Raw genomic sequence first — 26,083 nt, 5'->3', positions numbered from 1 at the left:
CAGCATGTACTGTTTTAATTTAATTGAAATGACTTGATGAGCACCTGGGTGGCTCAGTCTGTTGAGGATCCAACTCGAGTTCAGCTCAGGTCATGATCCCAGGGTTGTGGGATCATGCCCCCTGTCAAGCTCGGCACTGAGGGTGGAGCCTGTTCAGATTCTCTCTCTTTCCTTCTGCCCCTCTCCCCAGCTTATGCCCTCTCTTTCTCTCTCTCTCAAATTAAAAAAATTTTGATGATTTGATCATTCTTGTGGAATAAAGGGTCATAAAAAATTGCTATAGAAATCCTATACAGTAAACATTTGTGAAGCTGCTGTTGCCATTGTACCAGTATTACAACATGTTCTACCTTGTATCTTTTACTAATTTTTATGACAGGTTTTATATTGTATCCATTTGAGAATCCTATAAATGCTATGGTATTTCATTAAACTGTTGATAATTAAATACTTTTCAATGCTTATTTTTAAACTGAATAACAACCAGACAATATAAACACCAAGATACATCTGCTATGTTTTTAAACCTTTGGTTCTTCTCTCATTTAATGTTTTTTACTAGACATAACAGAAAAATGCATAAAACATCAATATATAAATTAACAAATATTAATGCAAATGCTCATGTAACCAGCAAGAAAGAGACATTTTAAGTGTCTATAAAAGCCCTGCTTGTCTCCCTCTCCTCACATACTCCCTTTCCACAAGAAGGAACTGCTGATATGCTTGTTATAATAAATAATTCCATTGAGCATCTGGGTGGCTCAGTCGGTTGAGTATGTAACTCTTGGTTTTGGCTCCAGTTATTGTCTCACAGTTGGTAAGTTGAATCCTGCTTTCAATTCTGTCTCCCTTTCTTTCTACCCCTACCCCACTCACACTGTCTCTGGCTCTTTCAAAATAAATAAACTTAAAAAATAATAAAATTAAATAATACTTCCTTGCTTTCACCCTCTAAGTACACACTCCTAAATGCAATGTTTTACTTTCCTTGCTTCTGAACTATATAAACAGAATCAGACATTATATATTTTGTTTCTGCCTTCTTTCAATCAACATTTATTTTTAAGATTCAACCATGTTACTGTGTAACACTATAGATCACTTATTTTTGTTCTGTAAATATAGTTATCATTCATTGTATTGTTAATGGACATTCAGATTGTTTATAGATTCTGGTTATTATGAATCATGCAGGCCATTATGAATATTCTCGAAGATGCCCATATGCACAAGAATTACTCGAGTGTGTATACCTAGGATTGGAAATGCTAGATTTTAAAGTATGCCTGAGGCTTCTGGGAGGCTCAGTTAAGCTTCCTACTTCGGCTCAGGTCATGATTTCATGGTTAGTGAGTTCAGGCCTCACTTTGGGCTCTCTGCTGTCAGCACACAGCCCACTTTGGATCTTACGTCCCCCTCTCTCTTTGCCCCTCCCCTGCTCGCGCTCTCTCTCTCTCAAAAATAAATAAACATTAAAGTAAAATAAAATAAAATGCAACATGCCTATTTTAAGTCTCTTTGTTTTGAGAGAGAGAGAGAGAGCACAAATGGGAGAGAGGGAGAGAGAATCCCAAGCAAGCATCGAGTGTGGAACCCAATGCAGGGCTTGAACCTACGAACCATGAGATCATGACATGAGCTGAAGTCAGAGGCTTAACCTATTGAGCCACCCACGCACCCTATGGGGCTCTTGAATATTTGACTTTTCAACATTTTGTTTACTTGAGAAATCTGTGCAATGTTTATAGTTAATATATACTATTTTCCTGAATTGATAAGTCAAAGAATTGTTAAGATGATTTTAAATCAACAAAATCACATACTAAACATAGCAAATAATCTACGTGGTGAGGATCACAATATAATTTATGTTGATAAACATGTAGAATTTCTCATTTTAGTTGGCTTTTCAAAGAGAGGTAGGATCTGGACATGTAGAAGTAGAGAAAGGTAAAAAGCAAATAAACAAAATATTTTAAGTTGATTTCTTTATTTTGAGAGGGAGTGGGAGAGCAAGCAGTGGAGGGGCAGAGAGAGGGAGACAGAATCCCAAGCAGGCTCTGCACTGTCAGCACAGCCCAGCTTAAGCGCTTGAACTCACGACCCCTGAGATCATGACCTGAGCAGAAATCAGGAGTTAGACATTTAACTGACTGATCCACTCAGGCGTTCCTAAATGTATTTTTAAAAATTTTTGTCTGAGCTCCTGAGTGGCTCAGTGGGCTAAACATTAGACTCTTGGTTTTGGCTCATGTTATGATCTCATGGTCTGAGTTTGAGCCCCATGTCAGGCTCTGCACTGACAGTATGGAACCCACTTGAGATTCTCTCTCTCTCTTTCTCTCTTTGTCCCCTCCGCTGCTCTCTCAGATGCTTTCTCTCTCAAAAATAAATAAATTAAAACATTTATTTAAAAATTAAAAAATGTTTTGATTTATTTATTTTTGAGAGAGAAGGGGAAGGGCATAGAGAGAGGGAGACATAGAGTTCGAAGTAGGCTTCAGGCTCTGAGCTGTCTGCACAGAGCCCGATGCAGGGCTTGAACTACAAACCATAAGATCATGACCTAAGCTGAAGTCAGATGCTTCGACTGAGCCACCCAAGGGCCTCCAAAAATTAAAAAAAAATTTTTTTTAAACCCACTCCTACTCCATTCTGAATTCTTGTTAGTAAATAAGAGTTGGTTGAGAAGCCAATTAATATAGTTTAATTTATTAAAACACCACCACCATGACTTGGGGTCCATCCTTTCTTTGAGGATTAAATAAGATAAATCTTTTCCCCACCCAAGTTTTATTTAGATATAATTGACATATAACATTGTATTTAGTTTAAGGCATACAACATAATGATTTATATATATGTATATATAATGCAAAATTATTTCCACAACTAATTTAGTTAACATCCATCACCTCCTTTAGCTACAATTTTTTGTGATGTGAACTTTTTTTTAAAGTAAATTCTACCCTGGGCACCTGGATGGCTCAGTCAGTTGGACATCCGGCTTCGACTCAGGTCATGATCTCACGGTTCATGGGTTTGAGCCCCGCGTCAGGCTCTGTGTTGACAGATAGCTCAGAGCCTGGAGCCTGCTTCCAGTTCTGTGTCTCCCTCTCTCTGACCCTCCCCTATTCCCACTGTCTCTTCCTGTCTCTCAAAAATAAATAAAAGAACATAAAAAAAATTTAAAGTAAATTCTACCCCAAATGTGGGGCTCAAACTAACCATCTCAAGATCAAGAGTCTCAAGCTCTACTGACTAAGCCAGTCAGATGCCTGTTTTAAGATGCATCCTCTTAGCAACTTTCAAATACAGTACAGTATTGTTAAGTATAGTCACCACGCTGTACATTACATCCCCAGACCATACCGGAAGTATGTACTTTTTGACCACCTTCACCCATATCTGCACCCCCACACCCTGGCCTAGCAACCGCCAGTCTATTTTCCATTTTTTTGAAAATTCATATTCTTTTTTTAATGTATTTATTTATTTTGGGTTTTTTTATGTTTATTTATTTTGAGAGAAAGAGTGAGAGTGGGAGAGGAGCAGAGAGAAAGGGGGGACAGAGGATCTGAAGTGGGCTCTGCTGACAGCCATGAGCCCAATGTGGGGCTTAAACTCATGAACTGTGAGATCATGACCTGAGCCAAAGATGGATGCTCAAACAACTGAGCTACCTAGGCACCCCAAGTCTATGTATTTATTTGGGGAGAGAGAGAGAGAGGAAGCTTGTGAGCAGGGGAAGGGTAGAGAGAGAGAAAGAATTCTATCCTAAGCAGGCTCCATACTGTCAGTGCAGAACCTGACAGGAGGGCTCAAACCCATGAACCATGAGATCATGACCTGAGTCAAAAGCAAAAGTTGGACATTTAATTAACTGAGCCACCCAGGTGCCCCTGTTTTCCATTTTTATGACCTAGGTTCTTTTAGATTCCACATACAAGTAAGATCATACCTCAATGAGGTAATTCTTTTTTTTTTTTATAATTTATTTTTTAATTTACATCCAAGTCAGGAGTAGATTCCTTAATGCCCCTTACCCATTTAGCCCATCCCCCCTCCCACGACACCTCTGTTTTTTTTCTCCATATTTTAAAGTCTCTTCTGTTTTCTTCCCCTCCCTGTTTTTATATTATTTTTGCTTCCCTTCCCTTATGTTCTGCTTTGTATCTTAAAATCCTCAAAAGAGCGAAGTCATATGATATTTGTCTTTCTCTGACTAATTTTGCTTAGCATAATACCCTCTAGTTCCATCCACGTAGTTGGGAATGGCAAGATTTCATTCTTTTTTATTGCAAATTAATAGTCCACTGTATATATATACTACATCTTCTTTATCTATTCATCTGTCAATGGATATTTGGGCTCTTTCCATACTTTGGCTATTGTCGATAGTGCTGCTATAAACATTGGGGTTCATGTGCTCCTTCGAAACGGCACATCTGTATCCACTGGATAAGTACCTAGTAGTGCAAATGCTGAGTCATAGGGTAGTTCTATTTTTAATTTTTTGAGGAACCTCCAGTTCACATTCCCCCCAGCAGTGCAAAAGGGCTCTTCTTTCTCTGCATCCTCGCCAACGTCTGTTGTTGCCTGAGTTGTTAATATTAGCCATTCTGACAGGTGTGAGGTGGTATCTCATTGTGGTTTTGATGTGAATTTCCCTAATGATGAGTGATGTTGAGCATTTTTTCATGTGTTGGTTGGCCATCTATTCATGTGTCAATTCATGTCTTTTGCCCATTTCTTCACTGGATTATTTGTTTTTTGGGTGTTGAGCTTGATAAGTTCTTTATAGATTTTGAATACTAGCCCTTATCCAATATGTCATTTACAAATATCTTCTCTCATTCTGTCAGTTGCCTTTTAGATTTGCTGATTGTTTCCTTTGCTGTGCAGAAGTTTTTTATTTTGATGAGGTCCCAATAGCTCATTTTTGCTTTTATTTCCCTTGCCTCTGAGATGTGTTGAGCAAGAAGTTGATGCAGCCAAGGTAAAAAAATGAGGTAATTCTTGATAAGGATTTAACATAGAGCCATACATAAAGTAAATTATCTGTGTTTATTATTATTTTGTCATTATTTGACATCCCAAGTAAAAACTCTTAAAAAAAGCAATCTAATTCCATTTCTAACTTTTTAAAAAATTTTTTATGTTCTTTATTTATTTTTGAGAGACAGAGAGAGACAGTAGGAATAGGGGAGGGTCAGAGAGAGAAGGAGACACAGAATGTGAGGCAGGCTCCAGGCTCTGAGCTAGCTGTCAGCACAGAGCCCAACGTGGGGCTCAAACCCACGAACCGTGAGATCATGACCTGAGCCGAAGCCAGATGCTTAATCAACTGAGCCACCCAGGTGCCCCATTCCATTTCTAACTTAAAGCCAAAACTACTGCATATATATTATATGTATTATACATATAGGTGTGTGTATATATAATGTGTGTATATACATGTGTGTATGTATATATTATACATATATGTGTGTGTATATATTTAATGTTTGATTTATTTTTGAGACAGACAGAGAGAGAGAGAGAAAGAGAGAGAGAGAAAGAGAATATGAGTGGGGGAGGGGCAGAGAGGGGAACAAAGGATCTAAAGCTGGCTTTGTGCTGAGAGCAGATGGCCCAATGGAGGACTGCAACCCACAAACCCTGAGATCATGACGTGAGCCAAACTTGGATGCTTAACCACCTGAGCCACCCAGGAGTCCCTGTTCTCCATTTCTATGACCTAGGTTCTTTTAGATTCCACATATAAGCAAGACCATACCTAAATGAGATAATTCTTGATAAGGAGTTAACACAGAGCCATATACAAAGTAAATGAGCTGTGTTTATTATTATTTTGTCATTATTTCACATCACAAGTAAGAACTCATTAAAAACAAATTATCTAATTCCATTTCTATATCTTAAAGTCAAGAGTATTTTAAAAAATGAATCTAACCATCCAAACCTCCAAAATTGAGTTAAGGCTTTCCACAGTTTTTTCAAGTAAGAATTGTTCAATATTACAAATTGAAGAAAGTGTTCATTGTAGAAAAATTAGAAAATATATAAGAATAAAAGATGAAAAGTACAGCATAGTGAAAAGGAAGCATAGTGAATGATATTGTTAGGGTGTCTGGCTGGCTCAGTTAGTGGAACATGTGACCTGATCTCAGGGTTGTGGGTTTGAGTCCCATGTTGGGTGTAGAGATTACTTAAAAAAATAGTATTGTAATCACTATGGTGACAAAAGGTCATATATCACAATTATCATGGTGAGCATTTCATAATATATATAATTTTTGAATCACTATGTTGTAGAGTACTATTGTATGTCAACACTACTTCAATTAAAAAATTAATTTTAAAAAATAATAAAGAGGGAGGCACCTGGTTAGCTCAGCTAGTAGAACATGTAACTCTTGATCTCAAGGTTGTGAGTTCAAGCTCCATGTTGGGTATGGAGATTACTTAAAAATAAAAAATCTTAAAAAAAATACAGAGAATACCTACCCAAAAGCCTGCACACAGATATTTGTAGCAGCTTTATTAATATTTTCTAAAACTTGGAAGCAATTAAGATGTATTCTAGTATGCAAATGAATAAATAAATGGTACATCTAGATAACAATATTATTCAACACTAAAAAGAAATCAACTATCAAAGCATGAAAAGACATGGAGGAAACTCAAATGCATGTTACTAAGTGAAAGAAGCCAATCTGAAAAGGTTTTGCACTGTGTGATTCCAACTATATGACACTGTAGAAAGACAAAACTATGGAGACAGTAAAAATATCAGTGGTTGCTAGGGTTTGGAGAAAAGAAAAATGAATAGGTGGCACACAGAGGATTTTTAGGACAGTGAAACTATTATATATGACACTATAATGATGGACATATGTCATTATACATTTGTCCAAGCCCATAGAATGTGCACCACCAAGAATAAGTCCTAATGTTAACTATGTATTTGGGGATGATAACATGTGCCAATGTAGGTTCATAGATTGTAACAAATGTACAACTCTGGAACTGGATGCTGATGGAGGGGAAGCTGTGCTTGTGTGGGGGAGAGGGTATGGTTGGGACGTCCTGCTCAATTTTGCTATGAACCTAAAACTTTTAAATTTTAAAAGACAAAACTCTATTTAAAAAGAAAAAAAGAGTCAAAAAAATGGACAAATTCTAGCACGTTTTAAATATCTTAAGATATATTTTAACATTTTGGTATATGTTCTTCAGAGACTGAGAAATTATTCTTTCTTTAAAATGTTTATTTATTTTTGAGAGAGAGCAGGAGCAGGGGAGGAGCAGGGAATGAAGGGGACAGAGGATCTTAAGCAGGGGCTTGGATGTGAGGCTTCAACTCAGGAACTGTTAGATCATAACCTGAGCAGAAGTCAGACGCTTACTTAACCCACTGGGCTAACCAGGAGCTCCAAGAAATTATTATTTTAAAGTTTGTGCTCCATACACCTTCCAAAATCACTGGCTTTCTTTTTCACTGATATGACTGAATTAAATTACTTTATGAATAGAAAAGAAAGGAAATCCGTTCACCTTTGCAGAATATTTCTAGAGCTGTGTTTCTCAGACTGTAAAGTGTGTACAAACCGTTAGCATTTAGTTGAAATGCATGCTCTGATTCGGTAGGTCTGGATTGGGGCCTGAGATTCTGCATTTCTAACTTACTCCGACTTCGGCCTGAAGATTACATCTTCTGTAGCAAGGTCTTAGAGCTTTCTTTAACTGAACCATTTTTCTAGTTTTGACAAGCTTCTTTTGCAGTGTTTTTGTATTCCTTGAAACGCAAACCAACTGTTTCCGATTGTCTTTTTGATCTCCCAATTCCTACAGTCCGCGGTCGAGAAAACTGTTAAACCGCGGTACAGGAATACGGAAAACCGCGAAAACTGGGAGAGGATGAGCGGGGGGCGGAACCTAAATCAGAGGAAAGCAGGAACTGAAGAAGCGGAGGAGGGATTTTAAAGTTGGACGAAAGCCGGTTAGGTTTTCAGAGCGGACCGGAAAGAGTCCAAAGACGTCTCTGCACAATGGCGGGTCCTGTCAGCTTGCGAGAGCTTCTAATGGGAGCTTCAACCTGGGCCGGCTCTGAAAGTCCCGAGGGGTCCTCTACAGAGGGCGGAGGGAGCGTGGCTGGTGGACCGGAACCTCCTTGGCGAGAGGATGAGATCTGCGTGGTAGGAATCTTCGGCAAGACGGCTCTGCGACTGAATTCCGAGAAGTTCTCACTTGTGAATACGGTTTGCGACCGACAGGTCTTTCCCCTCTTTCGCCACCAAGATCCTGGGGACTCAGGGCCTGGAATCAGGACCGAGGCTGGTGCCGTCGGGGAGGCTGGTGGAGCCGGAGACGCTGGGGCTGGGGATTCAGTTCGGGGAGGTGTGGCTGCCGCTGAAGGGAACCGAACTGAGTCAGGCTCCCAGGACTACAGCCTTCTGCAGGCCTATTACAATCAGGAAAGCAAAGTTCTTTATCTTCTTCTCACTTCCATCTGTGACAATTCCCAGCTTCTGCGGGCTTGTCGTGCCCTTCAGAGCGGGGAAGCTGGAGGTGGCCTCTCTTTACCTCATGCAGAAGCACACGAGTTCTGGAAGCATCAAGAGAAGCTGCAGTGTCTCAGTCTCCTTTACCTTTTCTCCGTTTGTCACATCCTGCTTCTGGTCCATCCCACTTGTTCTTTTGACATCACTTATGATCGAGTATTCAGAGCCCTTGATGGACTGAGACAGAAAGTACTGCCCCTCCTCAAAACAGCCATTAAGGATTGTCCAGTTGGCAAAGACTGGAAGCTAAACTGCCGACCTTGCCCTCCTAGACTCCTTTTCCTCTTTCAACTCAATGGAGCCCTTAAGGTGGAACCCCCTCGGAGTCAAGACCCAGCTCATCCAGACAAGCCCAAGAAGCATTCTCCCAAAAGGAGACTGCAGCATGCCCTGGAGGACCAGATCTATAGAATCTTTAGGAAGAGTCGTGTCTTAACTAATCAGAGTATCAATTGCCTCTTTACTGTGCCTGCCAACCAAGCTTTTGTGTACATAGTTCCTGGAAGCCAAGAGGAGGATCCAGTAGGCATGCTGCTGGATCAGCTTAGGAGTCATTGTACTGTGAAGGACCCAGAATCTTTGCTGGTGCCTGCACCCCTTTCTGGGCCCAGGCGATACCAGGTGATGAGGCAGCATAGCCGGCAGCAGCTCTCTTTCCACATTGACAGCAGCAGTTCCAGTTCCTCAGGGCAGCTAGTGGATTTCACTCTTCGGGAGTTTCTGTGGCAGCATGTGGAGTTAGTCCTAAGCAAGAAAGGTTTTGATGACAGTGTGGGCAGGAACCCACAGCCTTCCCATTTTGAACTTCCCACTTATCAGAAGTGGATCTCAGCAGCTTCAAAACTGTATGAAGTAGCTATTGATGGGAAAGAGGAGGACTTGGGATCTCCCACTGGGGAGCTAACATCTAAGATTTTAAGCAGTATTAAAGTCTTGGAAGGGTTTTTGGATATTGACACCAAATTCTCAGAAAACCGGTGCCAAAAAGCTTTACCCATGGCCCATAGTGCCTATCAGTCAAATTTGCCTCATAACTACACAATGACTGTCCATAAGAATCAGCTTGCCCAGGCTCTTCGAGTGTACAGTCAACATGCTAGGGGTCCAGCCTTTCACAAGTATGCCATGCAGTTACATGAGGACTGCTACAAGTTTTGGAGCAATGGCCATCAGCTCTGTGAGGAGAGGAGTTTAACTGATCAACACTGTGTACATAAATTTCACTCTTTACCTAAATCAGGTAGCTAAAATTTTCTCAGCATTTTGAAATCAAAACTGAGCTGTGTTTTTATTTTTTATTGTTATTATTAATTTTTAAAGTAATCTTTATGCCTAATGTGAGGCTTGAACACACACAATCCCAAGATCAAGATTTGCCTACTCTGTTGGCTGAAGCAGCCAGGTTCCTGTTTATTCTTGTTTTAAGAGAGGCTTTCCACTATGTATTGATAATTTTAAAAAGCCTTACGGAAATTTAGTTGCATCAAATTTAAGTTTTCTCTCCTGCTGTAAAAAGAAAATAACAACTATGACTACTAATTGTTTTTTTGTATTTAAAGGATGAACTATCATAGGGGATTAGTAAATTAGAATTATTAAAGAGTATAGAGTTTCAGAAATTTCATATTAACATTTTTATTTGGAGTTTTTGTGGAACTAAAATGAAATAATTGAAATGTAAGGTCACCATGATGATGATAAAATGTACATAGAAACCCTAAGCATCTAAAACTTTAGATTGAAAATATGTATCATTTTATGAATTTTCAGTGCTTCTTCTGTTATGTGTATATACTTATGTGTATATACTTAAGGTTTTGTGTTTTGGGTATTTTTGTTTTATTTGTAATTTCTTCTTATTTCCAAAGTACTGTTTGGAGAAATTTTGGGGTTAGGTGCTATAGAATATAAAACAACTTTGACTCTGCATTGTGCGTGTGAAATTAACAGTAAGTATATGTTTTCCAGGAGAAAAACCAGAGGCTGATAGAAATCCTCCTGTGCTGTATCACAACAGCCGAGCTCGATCTACTGGTGCCTGTAACTGTGGAAGGAAGCAAGCACCTCGAGATGATCCCTTTGATATCAAGGCAGCCAACTATGACTTTTATCAGGTAGACTCTGATTTTTTTCTTCTTCCTCTCTGCCTTTTTTTTGTTGTTGTTGTTAACCATCTAAGTAATAGTACATATTTTCAGAAGCAAAATATCTAGAAAAGTAGGGGCTCCTGGGAGGCTCTCTCAGTTAAGCATCTGACTCTTGATTTCAGCTCGGGTCATGATTCCACGGTTTGTGAGATAAAGCCCCGCATCAGGGTCTGCACCGACAGAGTGGAGTCTGCTTGGGGATTCTTTCTCCTCTCTCTCTCTGCCTCTCCCTTGCTCACACTCGCTCTCTCCCTCTCAAAATCAAATAAACATTTTTTAAACTTTCAATTTAAAAAAAATTTTTTTTTAATTTTTTTTTAATGTTTTATTTATTTTTGATACAGAGAGAGACAGAGCATGAGAGGGGGAGGGGCAGAGAGAGAAGGAGGCACAGAACCGGAAGCAGGCTCCAGGCTCCGAGCTAGCTGTCAGCACAGAGCCTGATGCGGGGCTCGAACCCACGAACGTGAGATCTGACCTGAGCCGAAGTCGGAGGCCTAACCGACTGAGCCACCCAGGCGCCCCTAAAAAATTTTTTAAAGTTTATTTTGAGGGAGGGAGTGTGAGCCAGGGGAGAAGCAGAGAAAGAGAGAGAGGAGGAGAGAGAATCCCAAGTAGGTTTTATGCTTTCAATACAGAGCCCAGTGTGGCTGCTTAATCTCACCAACCGTGGGTCATGACTTTAGCTGAAATCAAGAGTCAGATGCTTAACTGATTGAGAATCCCAAGCTCCCCAAATAAGTAAAATTTTTATTTTAATGTTAGAAAAAAATCTAGAAAAGTAAATGTGACTTGAGTGTGATATATAGACAAGGGAAAGTTCTTTATATGAACTTATTTGCTTACCCATTTTTTTTTTTGTTTTTATTGTTTGTTTATATTTGAGAGAGAGAACCGAGCATGAGCAGGGGAGAGGCAGAGAGAGAGGGAGACACAGAATCCAAAGCAGGCTCCAGGCTCTGAGCTGTTAGCACAGAGCCCGACATGGGTCTTGAACTCACAAATGGTGAGATCATGACCTGAGCCAAAGCTGGACACTTAACTGACTGAGCCACCCGGGTATCCCTTACCCATTAATTGTTAATCTTGCTTTTGAGAGTGAAGAATGGGTTATTTTAAATGGAAAGGTCACAGAGTTGTTTAGTTTATTTTATTTTGTTTCTTCCTCTGTAGCTTCTGGAAGAAAAATGTTGCGGAAAATTGGATCATATCAATTTCCCAGTATTTGAACCAAGTACTCCAGATCCTGCTCCTGCCAAAAATGAATCTTCTCCTGCCCCTCCAGATGCAGATGCTGATAAACTTAAAGAAAAAGAACCTCAAACCCAAGGAGAGAGCACAAGCCTGAGTTTAGCTTTGAGTTTAGGCCAGTCCACAGATAGTTTAGGTACCTATCCAGCTGATCCACAAGCAGGAGGAGATAATCCAGAAGTTCATGGTCAAGGAGAAGTAAAAACTGAGAAGAGACCAAACTTGGTTGATAGACAGGCGTCCACGGTTGAGTATCTCCCAGGCATGCTACATTCAAATTGCCCCAAAGGTCTCCTGCCCAAATTCTCCAGCTGGTCTTTGGTTAAATTAGGCCCTGCTAAGTCTTACAACTTTCATACAGGTTTAGATCAACAAGGCTTCATTCCAGGAACAAACTATCTTATGCCTTGGGACATTGTCATCAGGACTAGAGCCGAAGATGAAGGAGACTTAGACACGAATTCTTGGCCTGCTCCAAATAAAGCTATTCCTGGAAAGAGAAGTGCAGTAGTAATGGGAAGAGGAAGACGGAGAGATGACATAGCTCGAGCATTTGTGGGCTTTGAATATGAAGACTCTAGAGGTCGGAGGTTTATGTGTTCAGGACCCGAAAAAGTAATGAAAGTAATGGGAAGTGGGCCAAAGGAGTCTGCTTTAAAAGCCCTGAATAGTGATATGCCCTTATATATTCTGTCATCATCTCAGGGTAGAGGGCTAAAACCACATTATGCTCAACTTATGAGGCTTTTTGTTGTAGTTCCTGACGCTCCTTTGCAGATAATACTAATGCCCCAGGTAAGAAATACAATCTTTTCTTTCTTCAAACAAAAAAAATGCTGATGTCTGTTCTGATTGTTTTTTAAAAGTGCAGGATAATATCTAATTATTTCATTAAACAGGTCTTAATTTTAAATACCTTTTATATATAATCTAGTTCTTGAAGAATAAATCATGGGTGTGTTTATCAGTTCACACCATCAATTCACATTGTTTAGTTCAAAGACAGAACTTGACGTTAAAAATCTGTAGAAAAGTAGGATAATATTTGAGGCTAAATGTAATTTTGGATATGATTAGTTTACCCACTACCTACTTAATCTTACATGCTCTTTAAACTTATTGTTTGTTTAGGCATTTATCTTTCAGGTGTTTCTTAATGAAAAGTGTGAAAGTAAGTATATTCCCTTTACTTTGCAGGTTCAGCCAGGTCCACCACCATGTCCAGTATTTTACCCAGAAAAACAAGAAATCACTCTCCCACCAGATGGCCTCTGGGTTTTGAGATTTCCTTATGCATATGTGACGGAGAGAGGACCTTGTTTCCCTCCTAAGGAAAACGTGCAGCTAATGAGTTACAAGGTGCTTCGTGGAGTTCTTAAAGCAGTAACACAATGAGTGTTTTACAGCCTGTTCCATCTTAAGGCTGGTGTTTGGTTTTGGTGTGTATGGGTTTTTGTTTTGTTTTGTTTTGTTTCTTTGTTTTTGTTTTGGTATGTGTATGCTGTGTTTTCTTGAATCCAGAATGTGCTTTGATTACAGGAGTTCAGTATTGGTACAATAGTTCCACTATTTCATGATGTTACTGATATTTATTTTAAATGGGCCTATACCTTCTTAATAAACATTGGTTCTTGTAGAAAAGGACATAAAATACCTGGTTGATACCTCTGTGTTTGTTTGTTTCTGTTTCATAATAAAACATGTTTCTATCATAACTGAATATTGCCTAATCATGTTGAGGCAAAACTTTGTTTTAAAATTTAAAAATGATGTTTTAGCTGGGATTTTCCTTAAGATGCTGCTTCTGAAATTATTTTCAAAACAAGATGATCCAGTAGGTTATCTGGTAAAGGTATGAGGATTAATTGAAAAAAAAAAAAATCCTATTGTTTTGCTCACAATTCTGGTTCGAGTCAAATTGTTTTGTTCTTGCCATTTTATTCCTGGACTGATGGGATAGCATATTTTAAAGGAATGCTATCTGAACTAAAACTTTTTTTTAAGGCTTTATTTTTTTTTAAGTTTATTTATTTATTTTGAGAGAGCAAGAGAGAGAGCAAAAGAAAAAGAGGAAGAGAGAATCCCAGACTCTATGCGGCCAGCATGGAGCCTGATGTGGGTCTTGGACCCACTAACCATGAGATCATGACCTGAGCTGAAACCAAGACTCAGCTGCTTAACCAACTGAACTACTCAGGTGCCCTAAGGCCTTATTTTTAAGTAATCTCTATATCCAGCATGGGGGTTGAACTCACAACCCAGATCAGAATTGCTTGCTTTACCAACTGAGCCAGGTGCCCCTGAACTAAAACTTTTTAATCCAAAATATTAATACACACTTTACCCTTTAAAAAGTTCTATATGGGAAACAACTGCTAAATGATAGAGAGCCTATCAATCTGTGGTTAACTTTCACCAGCATCAACATGATGCTGATATATCATCAATTAAATAAATGCACAAAATAAGTTAATACACAAAAATTGTAGTGTAATTGATTACATTTTTCTGGAAACACTGATTTTGAAATACTGGGCAAAAAGAATTGGAGATTTTAGTCTAAATGTATATGAAATATAGTATTTGCTTAAAACCTCTTGCTACCAACTTAAAGCAGTTATTTATATTTGATTTTGGGGGAGAAACATATAATAGGGAGCCAATTTAGAACTAACTTAACTAGAGGTATTTTTTATGCCAATTTTATTATAGTTCACTTAAGAAAAGGAGAATGTGAAGATGGCCCAGTCTGTTAAGCATCTAACTTCAACTCAGATCATCATGTGGTCCATGAGTTCAAGCCTCACATCAACCTCTGTGCTGACAGCTCAGAGACTGAAGTCTGCTTCAGATTCTGTCTCTGCCCCACCTCCGATCATACTCTGTCTCTCTCTCTCTCAATATCATTAAAAATCTCAGAAAAAAAGGAGAATGTGAGCCAATATGGAAATTAACCTACATTTTTCTTGCATCCCATCTTTATTTTTCATTCTTTTTCCTTTTAATTTATAATTCCTGGTATATCAATTTTAACAATCACAGTTGCTTTTATACTAAGCATGGTACTTAGTTGGTTTTGTTAAGTAGCATACTGCATTTGGAAATACAGCTAGATTGCTCTGTAGGACATGTATTAATAGTTGTTTTGTTTTTTTAATAGAATCTAAGACTTGAATAACAAGTTGTGTAAACTTGCAGATTAAACAAAGTAGTTTGTAAGAAAAATTAGGTGTCAAAAAAACAAACTTATGTCTTTTTTTCCTTTGTTTCTTTTTTGATGTCATTCTATATGGAAAACTACATTCCTGCTTAAATGAGTGATTTTCCTTAATCATTTTTTATTGCAAAAGCCACCCTAATTTGAACTTCTGAAACAAAACTTTTATGCTATTTCTACTTATAGCCTGCTTAAAAAACAGTTGCAGAACTTCTGCATGTTTGTTTTTATTCATAAATTGGTTCATAGCGTGTTTGTTGCATTAGAGAAATGTGGACTATGCAATCTGTATTGCTTACTGCCTTTCTCGTTACTGATACAAACCTTACTCAGCAAACTTCAAAAGTGATGATTTTATTAAATTATGTTTCTTCTATAGCAGCTCTTGTTTGCTTAGTGGATGTTTCTTTCTTTGAGATGTAAGAAGATGATTCAAATGGATTTTTTTTGAGAGAGAAAAAAAGAAAGCCTGAATGGGGGAGGGGCAGAAGGGAGAAAGACATGGAATCTGACAGCTCAGACCCTGACACAGGGCTGGGTAGTGGGAGGGGAGGGAGCTCGAACTCAGACTGCAAGATCATGACCTGAATTGGAGTAAGACGCTTAACCACTGAGCCACCTAGGTGCCCCAAAATTGATTTTTAAAAAAATTTATTTTTGAGAGAGAGATATACAAAGAATCTGAAGCAGGCTCCAGGCTTCGAGCTGTCAGCACAGAGTCTGATACGGGGCTGGAACCCACAAACCAGAGATCATGACCTAAGCCAAAGTCAGATGCTTAACCAACTGAACCACCCAGATGATCACCCTAAATTGATTTTTTTTTTAAAGAATCACTAGGTCAGAAGGGACTTAACAGGATATTCTTTCATGTGTTTATGAAAAGTTGTATAGGGTTTTAGGAAGTAAATCATTTCTTATTCAAAGAGTGCTTGTTATTTAAGGGACTAATATGATCAATCTTTCTGTCATGTAAATTATATTATTCTGATTTTTTTAAATGGCTTCACATGTTGGTTTAAAGTTAGGTTTCTCTGAACTACTTGAACAGGAAATCTGTATCTTAGTTGAAGAACAAATAACTTCCAAGAAAAGTAAAACAAAGAAATTAGAAAAGTAGGACTAGGAAAGCCTGATTCACAAGAATAAAATAGCTACTCTTTATTGAATGGCACACAATAATAATAGCTATTTATGAATATCCACTTGTTACTTTACTATGCATTTTGCCTATATTGCCTCATCCTCAAAACAGTGCAAGATAAATATCACTCCTCTTTTACTGACCAAGAAATAAAAGTTTGAAGTGGTTAAATAATTAGTCCAAGGTCACATAGCTAGGGAGTAACAAAGTCAGGATTTAAATTGAGGACTCTAATTTTACAGCTGTGCTCTTCCTATGTTCTGCCTTTTAAAAAAATATAAGAATGAAAACTCAATTCCTCCAACTAAATATTTGATTCTGGTCTTAAGATATGGATGGGTGAATTTTTATTGTAGAAGACTTAGGCATGAGACCCCCAAAGCTTCATAGTTTCTTTTAAGACTATGGATCTTGGTTCTGTCTAAAACTGTACTGAATTTTTACATTATGCCATCTTTTGTTCCAGATTTTCTCCTGTATAAAATAGTACTGCAGTAAATTGAAGCAAAAAAAGAAAAATCCACCACTTAAGAAACCTGGACAATTTACTTAATTCTTGAGTATTGTTTTCTCTAAAATGGAAATGATAATTATTATTTATCACAATGGGTATTTGTGAGGAGTAACAGAGGGGCACATAAATAAATTCTTGATAATAATTATAATCTATCTTGAATTTACTTAAAAATTTTTTTTGGAGAGAGAGATAGAGTGTGAGTGGGGGGAGGGACTGAGAGAGAGGGAGACACAGAATCTGAAGCAGGCTCCAGGCTCTGAGCTAACTGTCAGCACAGAAACTGACGCAGGGCTTGAACCCACAAACCGCGAGATCATGAGCTGAGCTGAAGTTGGACGCTTAACCAACTGAGACACCCAGGCACCCCTATCTTGAATTTACTTTTTAAAGGGATCCCATAATTCTGATAGTTTTGGAGATGGTGAATAAACTTTGGTTAATTTGAGTCCTACCTTTTATAATCAAACAGTGCCTAGTACCTGCAAAACACTGCAGCAGGCACCATGATGTTATAACAGTTTTGTAGACTTGATTTGTACCTTTCCTCTTGTATCTTTCTGTGGTTACTTATTTATTTATTTGTGTTTATGTATTTTGAGAGATAGAATGTATGGGGGAGAGGCGAGAGAGGAGAGCAAGAATCCCAAGCAAGCTCCCTGCTATCAGACGGATGCAGGGCTCAGTCTCATGAACCGTGAGATCATGACCTGAGCCAAAGTCAAGAGTCAGACACTCAACCAACTGAGCCACCTAGACAACCCTCTTGCTGTGGTCTTTTAAACCTAATTTAATTTTTGTTAGTTTGTTTATGCTTCAGCTATAACAGCCTCTCAAATCCTTTGGCCATTTAATTGTCCTTTTTTTCTCCTATGACTTTGTGCCTGTCCTAAGATGTTGCAAATAGAACCTCACTCAGTTTTAGGAATGTTTCATAATTATGCACAAAAGCCAGCTAATAGTTTATGTTTATCTTTCAATACTCTTAATTATGCTTATTGGCCTAAGTTGGCACAGCAGCCCACCGGTTTGGTGTTTTAAGGAAATAGTTTACTGCATCTCTAAACATTGGATACCATCTAAAGCTTTAGTTTATTGATATTGTAAAATGGGGGTAAAAATTCCCTTATCTTCTGGGGCACCTGGGTGCCTCAGTTGGTTGGGGATCCTGCTCTTGATTTTGGCTCAGGTGAGGATTCACAGTGATGAGTTCAAGCCCCCCATTGAGCTCTATGCTGACAGAATGGAGCCTCCTTGCGATTCTCTCTCTCTCTCTCTCTCTCTGTTCCTCCCTGTTCACACTTGAGTGCTCCTGCTTGTGCTCTCTCTCTCTCTTAAAAACAAACAAAATGGGGCACCTGGATGGCTCAATCGGTTAAGTGTCTGACTTTGGCTCAGGTCATGATATCACAGTTGGTGGGTTCGAGCCTCGCTTCGGGCTCTGTGCTGACAGCTAGCTCAGAGCCTGGAGCCTGCTTCAGATTCTGTATCTCTTTCCCTGACCCTTACCTGCTCAGGCTGCCTCTCTCTGTCTCTTAAAAATAAATAAAAAACATAAAAACAAACAAACAAAATAACTCCCTTATCTACCTCAAAGGATAACCTTGGTTCAAACACTTAAAGTTGTGTTAATTGAAGTCCTTCATAAATTCTTATAAGGGATAGTTATTATTCTTTGTGTGTTTGTAACTGAACTCAGATCCTATCATATTAAAAATACAATTTAACTATTTTCCCAAAATCTATGCTAAAAATAATCCTTCCCATAAGTATAGCAATAAAAATCATTTTCTTTTTTTTTCTTTTCTTTTCTTTTTGAGAGACAAAGAGAGACAGCACAAGCAGGGGAGAGTCAGAGAGAGAGGGAAACACAGAATCTGAAACAGGCTCCAGGCTCTGAGCTAGCTCTCAGTACAGAGCCCAATGCGGGGCTCGAATCCACAAACTGTGAGATCATGACCTGAGCTGAAACTGGACACTTAACCAACTGAGCCACCCAGGTGCCTCAATTTTCTTTCTTTTTTTTTTTTTTAAATGTTCAGTTATTTTGAGAGAAGGTGAAAGAGCCAGGAGGGGAGGGGCAAAGAAAGAGAAGGGCAGGAGAGGGAGAGAACTCCAAGCAGGCTTCACATTGTCGGCATAGAACCTGACTCAAGGCTCGAGCCCTTAGATCATGACCTGAGCCCAAATCGAGAGCTGGAAGCTTAACCAACTGAGCCACTCAGCACCCCTAAAAATCATTTTCTATTTGAATAGGTATAAGACAAATTTCTACAGTATAAATTAAATCCTTTATTTCCTTTTTATTCCATTCTTAGAAGACTATCTTACAACAGTTGATTAACACTTCCTTGTTCCTACTAAGTTATGAGTACAGTACTTGAATTTTCAGTGATTTTTATCTTTGATTTTATCCTGTCTGTTTTCTCAATATAAAGGTCAAGACTACCTAGTTTATAATCCCATTTAAAACATTGGTTTTTTTAAATATATCTTTGTTGATTTTGTAAAACCAATATGTAGTCACTGTACTCCTTATTAAAAGATTTTTTAAGGTAAGAGTAAATAACTTGGAATTCCATTGTTTTACTAGTACTCTGCTAACCACTTACAACATTTTAGTGAATATCCTTCTAGACATCTCTATGCATTTATGCACATGCAAATATATATTCAATATTAATAATTGCAATCAGAATACATCTTCTTTTGTAATGTACTTTTTTTCACTCAACATGTGGCAGACATTTTTCCTGTCAACAAATGAAAATGTGTCATTAATGGCTGCATCATTTTTCCAAATGATTTACAGTCTGTCTTATTATTTGATATTTAGGTTCTTTCTGACTTAGGGCTCCTATAAACAATGATGGAATATCATGATGCATGCATACCCCAGTTTACTTCTTTGCAGAATAAACTTAAACCTTGGATTGATCGGGCAAGAGATATACACATTTTGCATTTTGATACATATTGCTAAATTGCCCTATAGCATGTTGAACCATGTTCTAGTCTTGAATAAGATTCCCATTATCATAGTTGGGAATCTTGATGGCAATCTACCAATCTAATCACCAGTTTTCTTATTTTGAATAGTATCACAACTTAATTTATGGATTATTTCAGAAATCTTGGGTAAACGCCTTCTGATCCCAATGATATATATTCCTAGGCAACTGCATCTGCTATCAAGCACACTAATGATTTGGGCAGTGCAATTGTAGATGGGATTGAAATGACAACCTAAGGAATCATTCATTAATCTTTTATTTTTCAGAAGATCGATACTATCTTCTCCAACCAACCCCTTGAAGTAAATTAAGACTGGTGACCTTTAAACATCAGCCACTAGGTATGTAGTGTTAGGCAAACTACTTAACCTCCCTCTGCAGACATGAGTTTTTTCTTTATGATGAAACAGGTCAGTGGTTTCTGATACGCTTTATTTTTTTATTTTTTTAATAGGTTTTTTAAAATTTTTTTTAATGTTTTATTTATTTTTTATACAGAGAGAGACAGAGCATGAGAGGGGGAGGGGCAGAGAGAGAAGGAGACACAGAACCTGAAGCAGGCTCCAGGCTCTGAGCTGGCTGTCAGCACAGAGCCCGACGCGGGGCTCGAACCCACGAATGTGAGATCTGACCTGAGCCCAAGTCGGAGCCTTAACCGACTGAGCCACCCAGGCACCCCATGATACGCTTTATTTTTTAACATCTTCCCCACTATGACAACTGATTGTACTAATTTCTGTCTTTTCTTTTTTAAGTTGATTTTATTATTTTAAGAGAGAGAGAGCAAGGGAGAGGGGCAGAGAGAGAAAGGCAGAGAGAATCTTAAGTGGAAATCAAGAGACGCTTAACCAACTGAGCTACCCAGGTGACTCTTCCATTCTTGATTTAAATAATGTCTGTTAACTTCAGTGTCTCTTGTAAATTTGACTCCTTCATCCTGAAAGACATCTCTGGTCATATTGGTGCACTTAAAAATTTTTTTTAGTGTTTTTTATTTATTTTTAAGAGACAGTGTGAGCAGGGAAGGGTCAGAGGGAGAAGGAGATATAGAATCCAAAGCAGGCTTCAGGCTCTGAGCTAGCTGTCAGCACAGAGCCCAACGCAGGGCTCGAACCCATGAACCATGATATCATGACTTGAGACAAAGCTGAACGCTTAACTGACTGAGCCACCCAGGCGCCTCTAGTGTAATTTTTTTAAAAAGAGGCTTTTCGGGCGCCTGGGTGGCTCAGTCGGTTAAGCCTCCGACTTCGGCTCAGGTCACATCTCATGTTCGTGGGTTCGAGCCCCCTGACCGGCTCTGTGCTGACAGTTAGCTCAGAGCCTGGAGCCTGCTTCCAGTTCTGTGTCTCCTTCTTTCTCTGCCCCTCCCCCTCTCATGCTCTGTCTCTCTCTGTTTCAAACATAAATAAAACATTTTAAAAAAATAAAAAAGAGGCTTTTCTATTATTATTGCTTGCCTGTTCTTTAATTTTAATTTTCTTGGGTCTCCAATGAGCTATATGTGGTCCCACTTGGTTACTTATTTTGATAATTCTGTGTACTTTCCCTAAATTTGTTGGTAATATTTTATAGAAAAATATTTTTACTTCTGACATAATGCTTTACTTATATAGGATACTTTTAATGCTTTCATTTTACTTCATTAGATCCTCAAAATGCCCCTATAAAGTTAGATACTACTATCCTCATTTTACTGATGTAGAAATCAAGGCTTCAACTAAATAATATTCCCGAAGTCACTCAGCTTGCAAATGGTATAGCTATGTATGTGAGTTTTAAGTCCAGAGCTCTAGCTACTAAGCCATATGTACATCTATATTTTAAGGTTAAATATTCTTAGTTATGTATTTTTTCCAGAAAGTTATTTATGAGATTTATCATGGGTCTATACTCATCAAAAATAGTAGTCATTGAATTTAGAGAAAGGTTCCTATCAGGTGAGACATATGCAAATATATATATGCAATCAGCACATATCCTCTGTAGGATAGAATTTAACAGCCCTAAATAGATACTTTCCTTAATTCTTAACAAGGCAGTAATTTCCTTTTTAAAAAAATTTTTTTATGTGTTTTTTATTTATTTTCGAGAGAAAGAGAGAGACAGTGCAAGCAGGGGAGAGTCAGAGAGAGAGGGAGATACAGAATCCAAAGCAGGCTCTAGGCTCTGAGCTGTCAGCACAGAGCCTGATGTGGGGCTCGAACCCATGAACCATGAGATCTTGACCTGAGCCAAAGCGAACAGTTAGAAGCTCAAGTGACTGAGCCACCTAGGTGCTCCTAAAATGTTTTAATTTAAAAATGTGGTTATATTTAGAAAATTTTGTACTTACTTCTTTTTCTTCCATAAAGGCTGTATCACATCTCTGGATATTTTGAAATTAGATCAAGAAATAGACTAGTGTGATGGTAAATTGATGCAAAAATCTTTTATTCAGCTACTTTAAAAAAATTAATGAAGTCCCCCTGTTTTCTAGAATTTTTTTTATTATCTTCTAAATTTGAAAGAGGACTTCAACTATCTCCATTTTGACCTCAAACTTTAGTTGATTAAGTTCTTCTTTCCAGTTTATCTCTTAACTCAGGCAAAAGACCTCACAGGCAAAAGTATCCCAGGTGATGGAAACTGGAACCACCCCCCTCAAGCAATGAGGACTGTCCTGACCTCTCTAGACCCCACCCAGGATTGACTCTAAGATTGTGATCAACTTGACCTTCACTGCCCCCCCGCATGAGGCCACCACCTTTGTCCCACATTTTCATTACATAAACCTGGAAGTATGGGTGAAAGGAAAACTATTGGGCCTTCTGGAATGAGGTGTCCTGTCTTTCTAAGACTTTTAAGTAATAACGTATAACCTTGTCAACATTTTCTTATTGTGAATAGACTTTGCAAGTCAACAAGTATTTCTGGACTGCCTATCCTGTATAAGGCAGGGGGAGTGCGTTTTCAGTGAAATGAGACTATTTGACTCAAATATTTGACTGATAAACTAATATGTCTTATGTAAATATGACAATAAGGAACGCTCTATCTTGGCTAGATAAATGGGTAAGTTTATTATGTCTTAGCAAGCTTTAACTCCTGCATTGCTAACAGTTCTTTGCACTTTCTAGAATAGGGGCTAAGAGGTGTCCTGGGAAACTTCCTTTTTTTTTTTTTTTAAATAATTTTTAATGTTTATTTATTTTTTGAGAGAGAGACACACACACAGAGTGTGAGTAGGGGAGGGTTAGAGAGAGAGGGAGACAGAATCAGAAGCAGGCTCCAGGCTCTGAGCTGTCAGCACAGAGCCAGACGCAGGGCTCGAACCCACGAACCGTGAGATTATGATCTGAGCTGAAGTCGGCCACTTAACCAACTGAGCCACCCAGGCGCCCCTAAACTTTACCTTTCAGATGCGTTTTTTTCTAATTACGTCAGGACTTCCTGAAGGCTATCTTTGAATAGCCTTTTTTGCCTGAGTAATGGCAAAGGCACCAGCAGGTTTTCAAGCTTTCGCCTCAGTTTGGAGCTTTTCAAAAGTGTTACGGGTTCTACCACCGAGGTAGGTGACAAAGGCTCACCACCGGACCTCTGAAGGCTCCTACCCGGCAGCCGGAGCGCGCCTGCGTACCGCAGCCCCTTTGTTGCTCAGGCGCTGGGGTCTGGCTGCGCCTGCGTGGAGGGCTGGCGCCGACAAGTGCACTGCATCGCTGGCACCGGCTGGGGGCGAGCAGACTTCGAGCAGCTGCTGCCGCCGCCGCAGCCGTTGCGACCGCCGCAGCGGAGTTCAGAGGGCCGGAGGTGGGGGACTTCCAACACGGTGGCTGAAATGTCGTCCACCGCGGCTTTTTACCTTCTCTCCACCCTGGGAGGGTACTTGGTGACCTCATTCTTGTTGCTCAAATACCCGACCTTGCTGCACCCGAGAAAGAAGCAGCGATTCCTCAGTAAACACATCTCTCACCGCGGAGGTGAGAGGGGTCCCCAGATCCCGATGGCGGAGGTGGGGGAGGCTTTTTTCCCCACTAGAGCTTAGGGTCCTTTGGAGCCCCGCAGAAGGCAGGGGGGTGGAAATACGTGAGAGTTTGAGGAAGAATGGGGTGTGCGAAAGAAGGCTTTCTGTAGGTGAAGGCGATGTGACGGGGAGGTTTCCTGAGGGAAGGTAAGGGGTCTTTAGAGAGAGCCAATGTGGGGAATTTCTGGAGTGCAGCGATGTCAGGGGTTCTCTGAAGGAGGAAGGACTGGGGTTTGAATTAAGGGTAAATGGAGCGTTTCTCGGCGGATGGAAGCATGATCGCAAGGTCCCTTCCCAGCAGCGAGGCACCAGGAGGGTGGGGGGAGCGCTGGGCAGAGCCAGGGGTACCCAGCCCGGGCACCTGAACGGACTGCTCTCAGCAGAGCCAGTGGCTGAGCTGGTAGCGAGATAGGGGCGACACGCTCAAGGTTCGAGGAACTGCGTGAACCTGGAGCCTGCTGCAGCCCGTTGTCTGCAGTCTCCGGGGCTGGTCCCACCCCTACCCCCATCTCTGGGCGCTGATAATTAAGAAGAGAGGGACACCGAGTCACTGACCTGGGGACACTTCCCAAGGTCACAATTCGAGCTTGGGCTGGACTGGGACAGAAACTGGAGCGTCCTGGTTCCCAAGGCTGCAAGCCTTCCACCTGTTTTTTTTTTTTAGTCCCACCCTGCACCCCAGCAATGACACCTGGATTTCCTAAAGAGAAAAGATGATGTCGTTTATTATAGGACTGTATTTGTTTAAAGAAAAGAAGTTGTTTCTTGGAAAAGTATCTTACAGAGGGGCCTAGATAGTCCACCCTGTGATTTACCCATCAGCAGGCCAAATCTTTGCCTCTTCTTTATCACAGAATCATGTGTCTTTATTTCATTTCAAGATGATGTATAAAATGTTGTGAAATTGGAATAAGTCCATTAATTTTAACTGTTTAAAGCTGAATGTTAAACTAGGTTAAAACGGCTTGGAATTTACAGTCTAATACTTGAAAAGGTAAATTCTAGGAGTTTACAGACTAAAACTTGATTTAGTACCATAACACCTTTTCTAACAAGAATTGGCCAGGAATACAGTTTTATCTTTTTTTTTTTTTTTCCACGCATGCAAAAGTAAAGGGCTTTATTACAGGCTTAAGCTCGCTGGGCCTAAGCTCGGGCTCACCGACTTACCAGCGCAGTGGATCCATGCTGAGAGCCAGGAATACAGTTTTAAAAATCACAAAAACATTGGCATTCTTCTGTATAATCTGTACAATTTTATGTTAAAAACAGTCCTAAAGAATGACTTCAGTAGTTATGCTAGTCTCCTCACTCATAAAAAGCATCAAAGGTTTTAAGGGGTCCCCAGCAAAATGCCATGTTATTGCTTATTTGGTTTATCTGTGTGTTTTTTTAAATTTTTATGTTTTATTTTATTTTTGAGAGAGAGTGCACGCAGCAGGGGAGGGACAGAGAGAGAGGAGGAGACACAGAATCCGAAGACAGGCTCCAAGCTCCGGGCTCTGAGCTAGTGGTCAGCACAGAGCCCAACGCTGGGCTCGAACTCACTAATCTTGAGATCATACCCTGAGCTGAAGTTGGACCCTTAACCGACTGAGCCATCCAGGCGCCCCAGTTTGTTTGTGTTTTAATTAGATACATAGTTAAACTGTAGAATGACTTTACTACTGTACCTTCAATCATTAAAACCCCAAATCAGCTTTTAGTGTTTAAATTGTTGCCATAGAAGCAATTTTCAATGGTAGTAGTCCTTTTATTTTAGAGATAGGCAGTATACATGTACTATAGTTGTGTTTACTGATATAATTTTTTTAGATAGCTCCTTGTTTTATTTTCAGTTTGTTTTTGTATGTATGTAATTTCTACACCCAGCGTGGGGCCTGAACTCATGACCCCAAGATCAAGAGTTGTACTCTCTTCCGACTGAGCCAGCCAGGTGCCCCATGTTTACTGATTAAAAAAAAAAGAAAAATGTGCTTACTTAAAACCCAAACCAAAAACAAAACTAGATCTTCTAAAAAGCCATCTAAACTGTCATTATGGATGGTCTAAATTTTATTTTAGAATAAGTACATGTTAATCTTTGAATTTTTGTTGACACTCAACAGGTGAAAAAAATCAGTTCTCTATTGAGGTTAAAATGTGCTAGATCAACAAAACCAGTATCAAAACCAGGATAAGCTGGATCTCCAATGCTCATTGACTGTTGGAAATACTTTTAAA

General features: G+C 39.4%; 2 protein-coding genes across 2 annotated transcripts in view; both read left to right on the top strand.

The window, feature by feature from the left end:
* The first annotated feature begins 8,036 nt into the window (after positions 1-8,036).
* Positions 8,037-13,630, top strand: SMG8 (SMG8 nonsense mediated mRNA decay factor). Its single transcript, XM_029928592.1, has 4 exons — positions 8,037-9,810; positions 10,539-10,684; positions 11,891-12,763; positions 13,166-13,630. Exons 1-4 carry the CDS (start codon positions 8,058-8,060, stop codon positions 13,361-13,363), a joined length of 2,970 nt encoding a protein of 989 aa, XP_029784452.1. The 5' UTR covers positions 8,037-8,057; the 3' UTR covers positions 13,364-13,630.
* A 9,924-nt stretch (positions 13,631-23,554) lies between these two features.
* Positions 23,555-26,083, top strand: part of GDPD1 (glycerophosphodiester phosphodiesterase domain containing 1) — a 52,936-nt gene continuing 50,407 nt past the window's right edge. Inside the window, exon 1 of the mRNA XM_029927824.1 lies at positions 23,555-23,816. Coding sequence (XP_029783684.1) covers positions 23,675-23,816 — 142 coding nt within the window. The 5' untranslated portion in view covers positions 23,555-23,674. The remainder of the gene's footprint in view (positions 23,817-26,083) is intronic.

This window comes from Suricata suricatta, chromosome 17 (genome assembly GCF_006229205.1).
Source record: "Suricata suricatta isolate VVHF042 chromosome 17, meerkat_22Aug2017_6uvM2_HiC, whole genome shotgun sequence".
NCBI classification, from domain to species: Eukaryota; Metazoa; Chordata; class Mammalia; order Carnivora; family Herpestidae; genus Suricata; species Suricata suricatta.
Note: the sequence above shows the minus strand (reverse complement) of the source record. Positions and strands in the feature narration are given on the sequence as shown.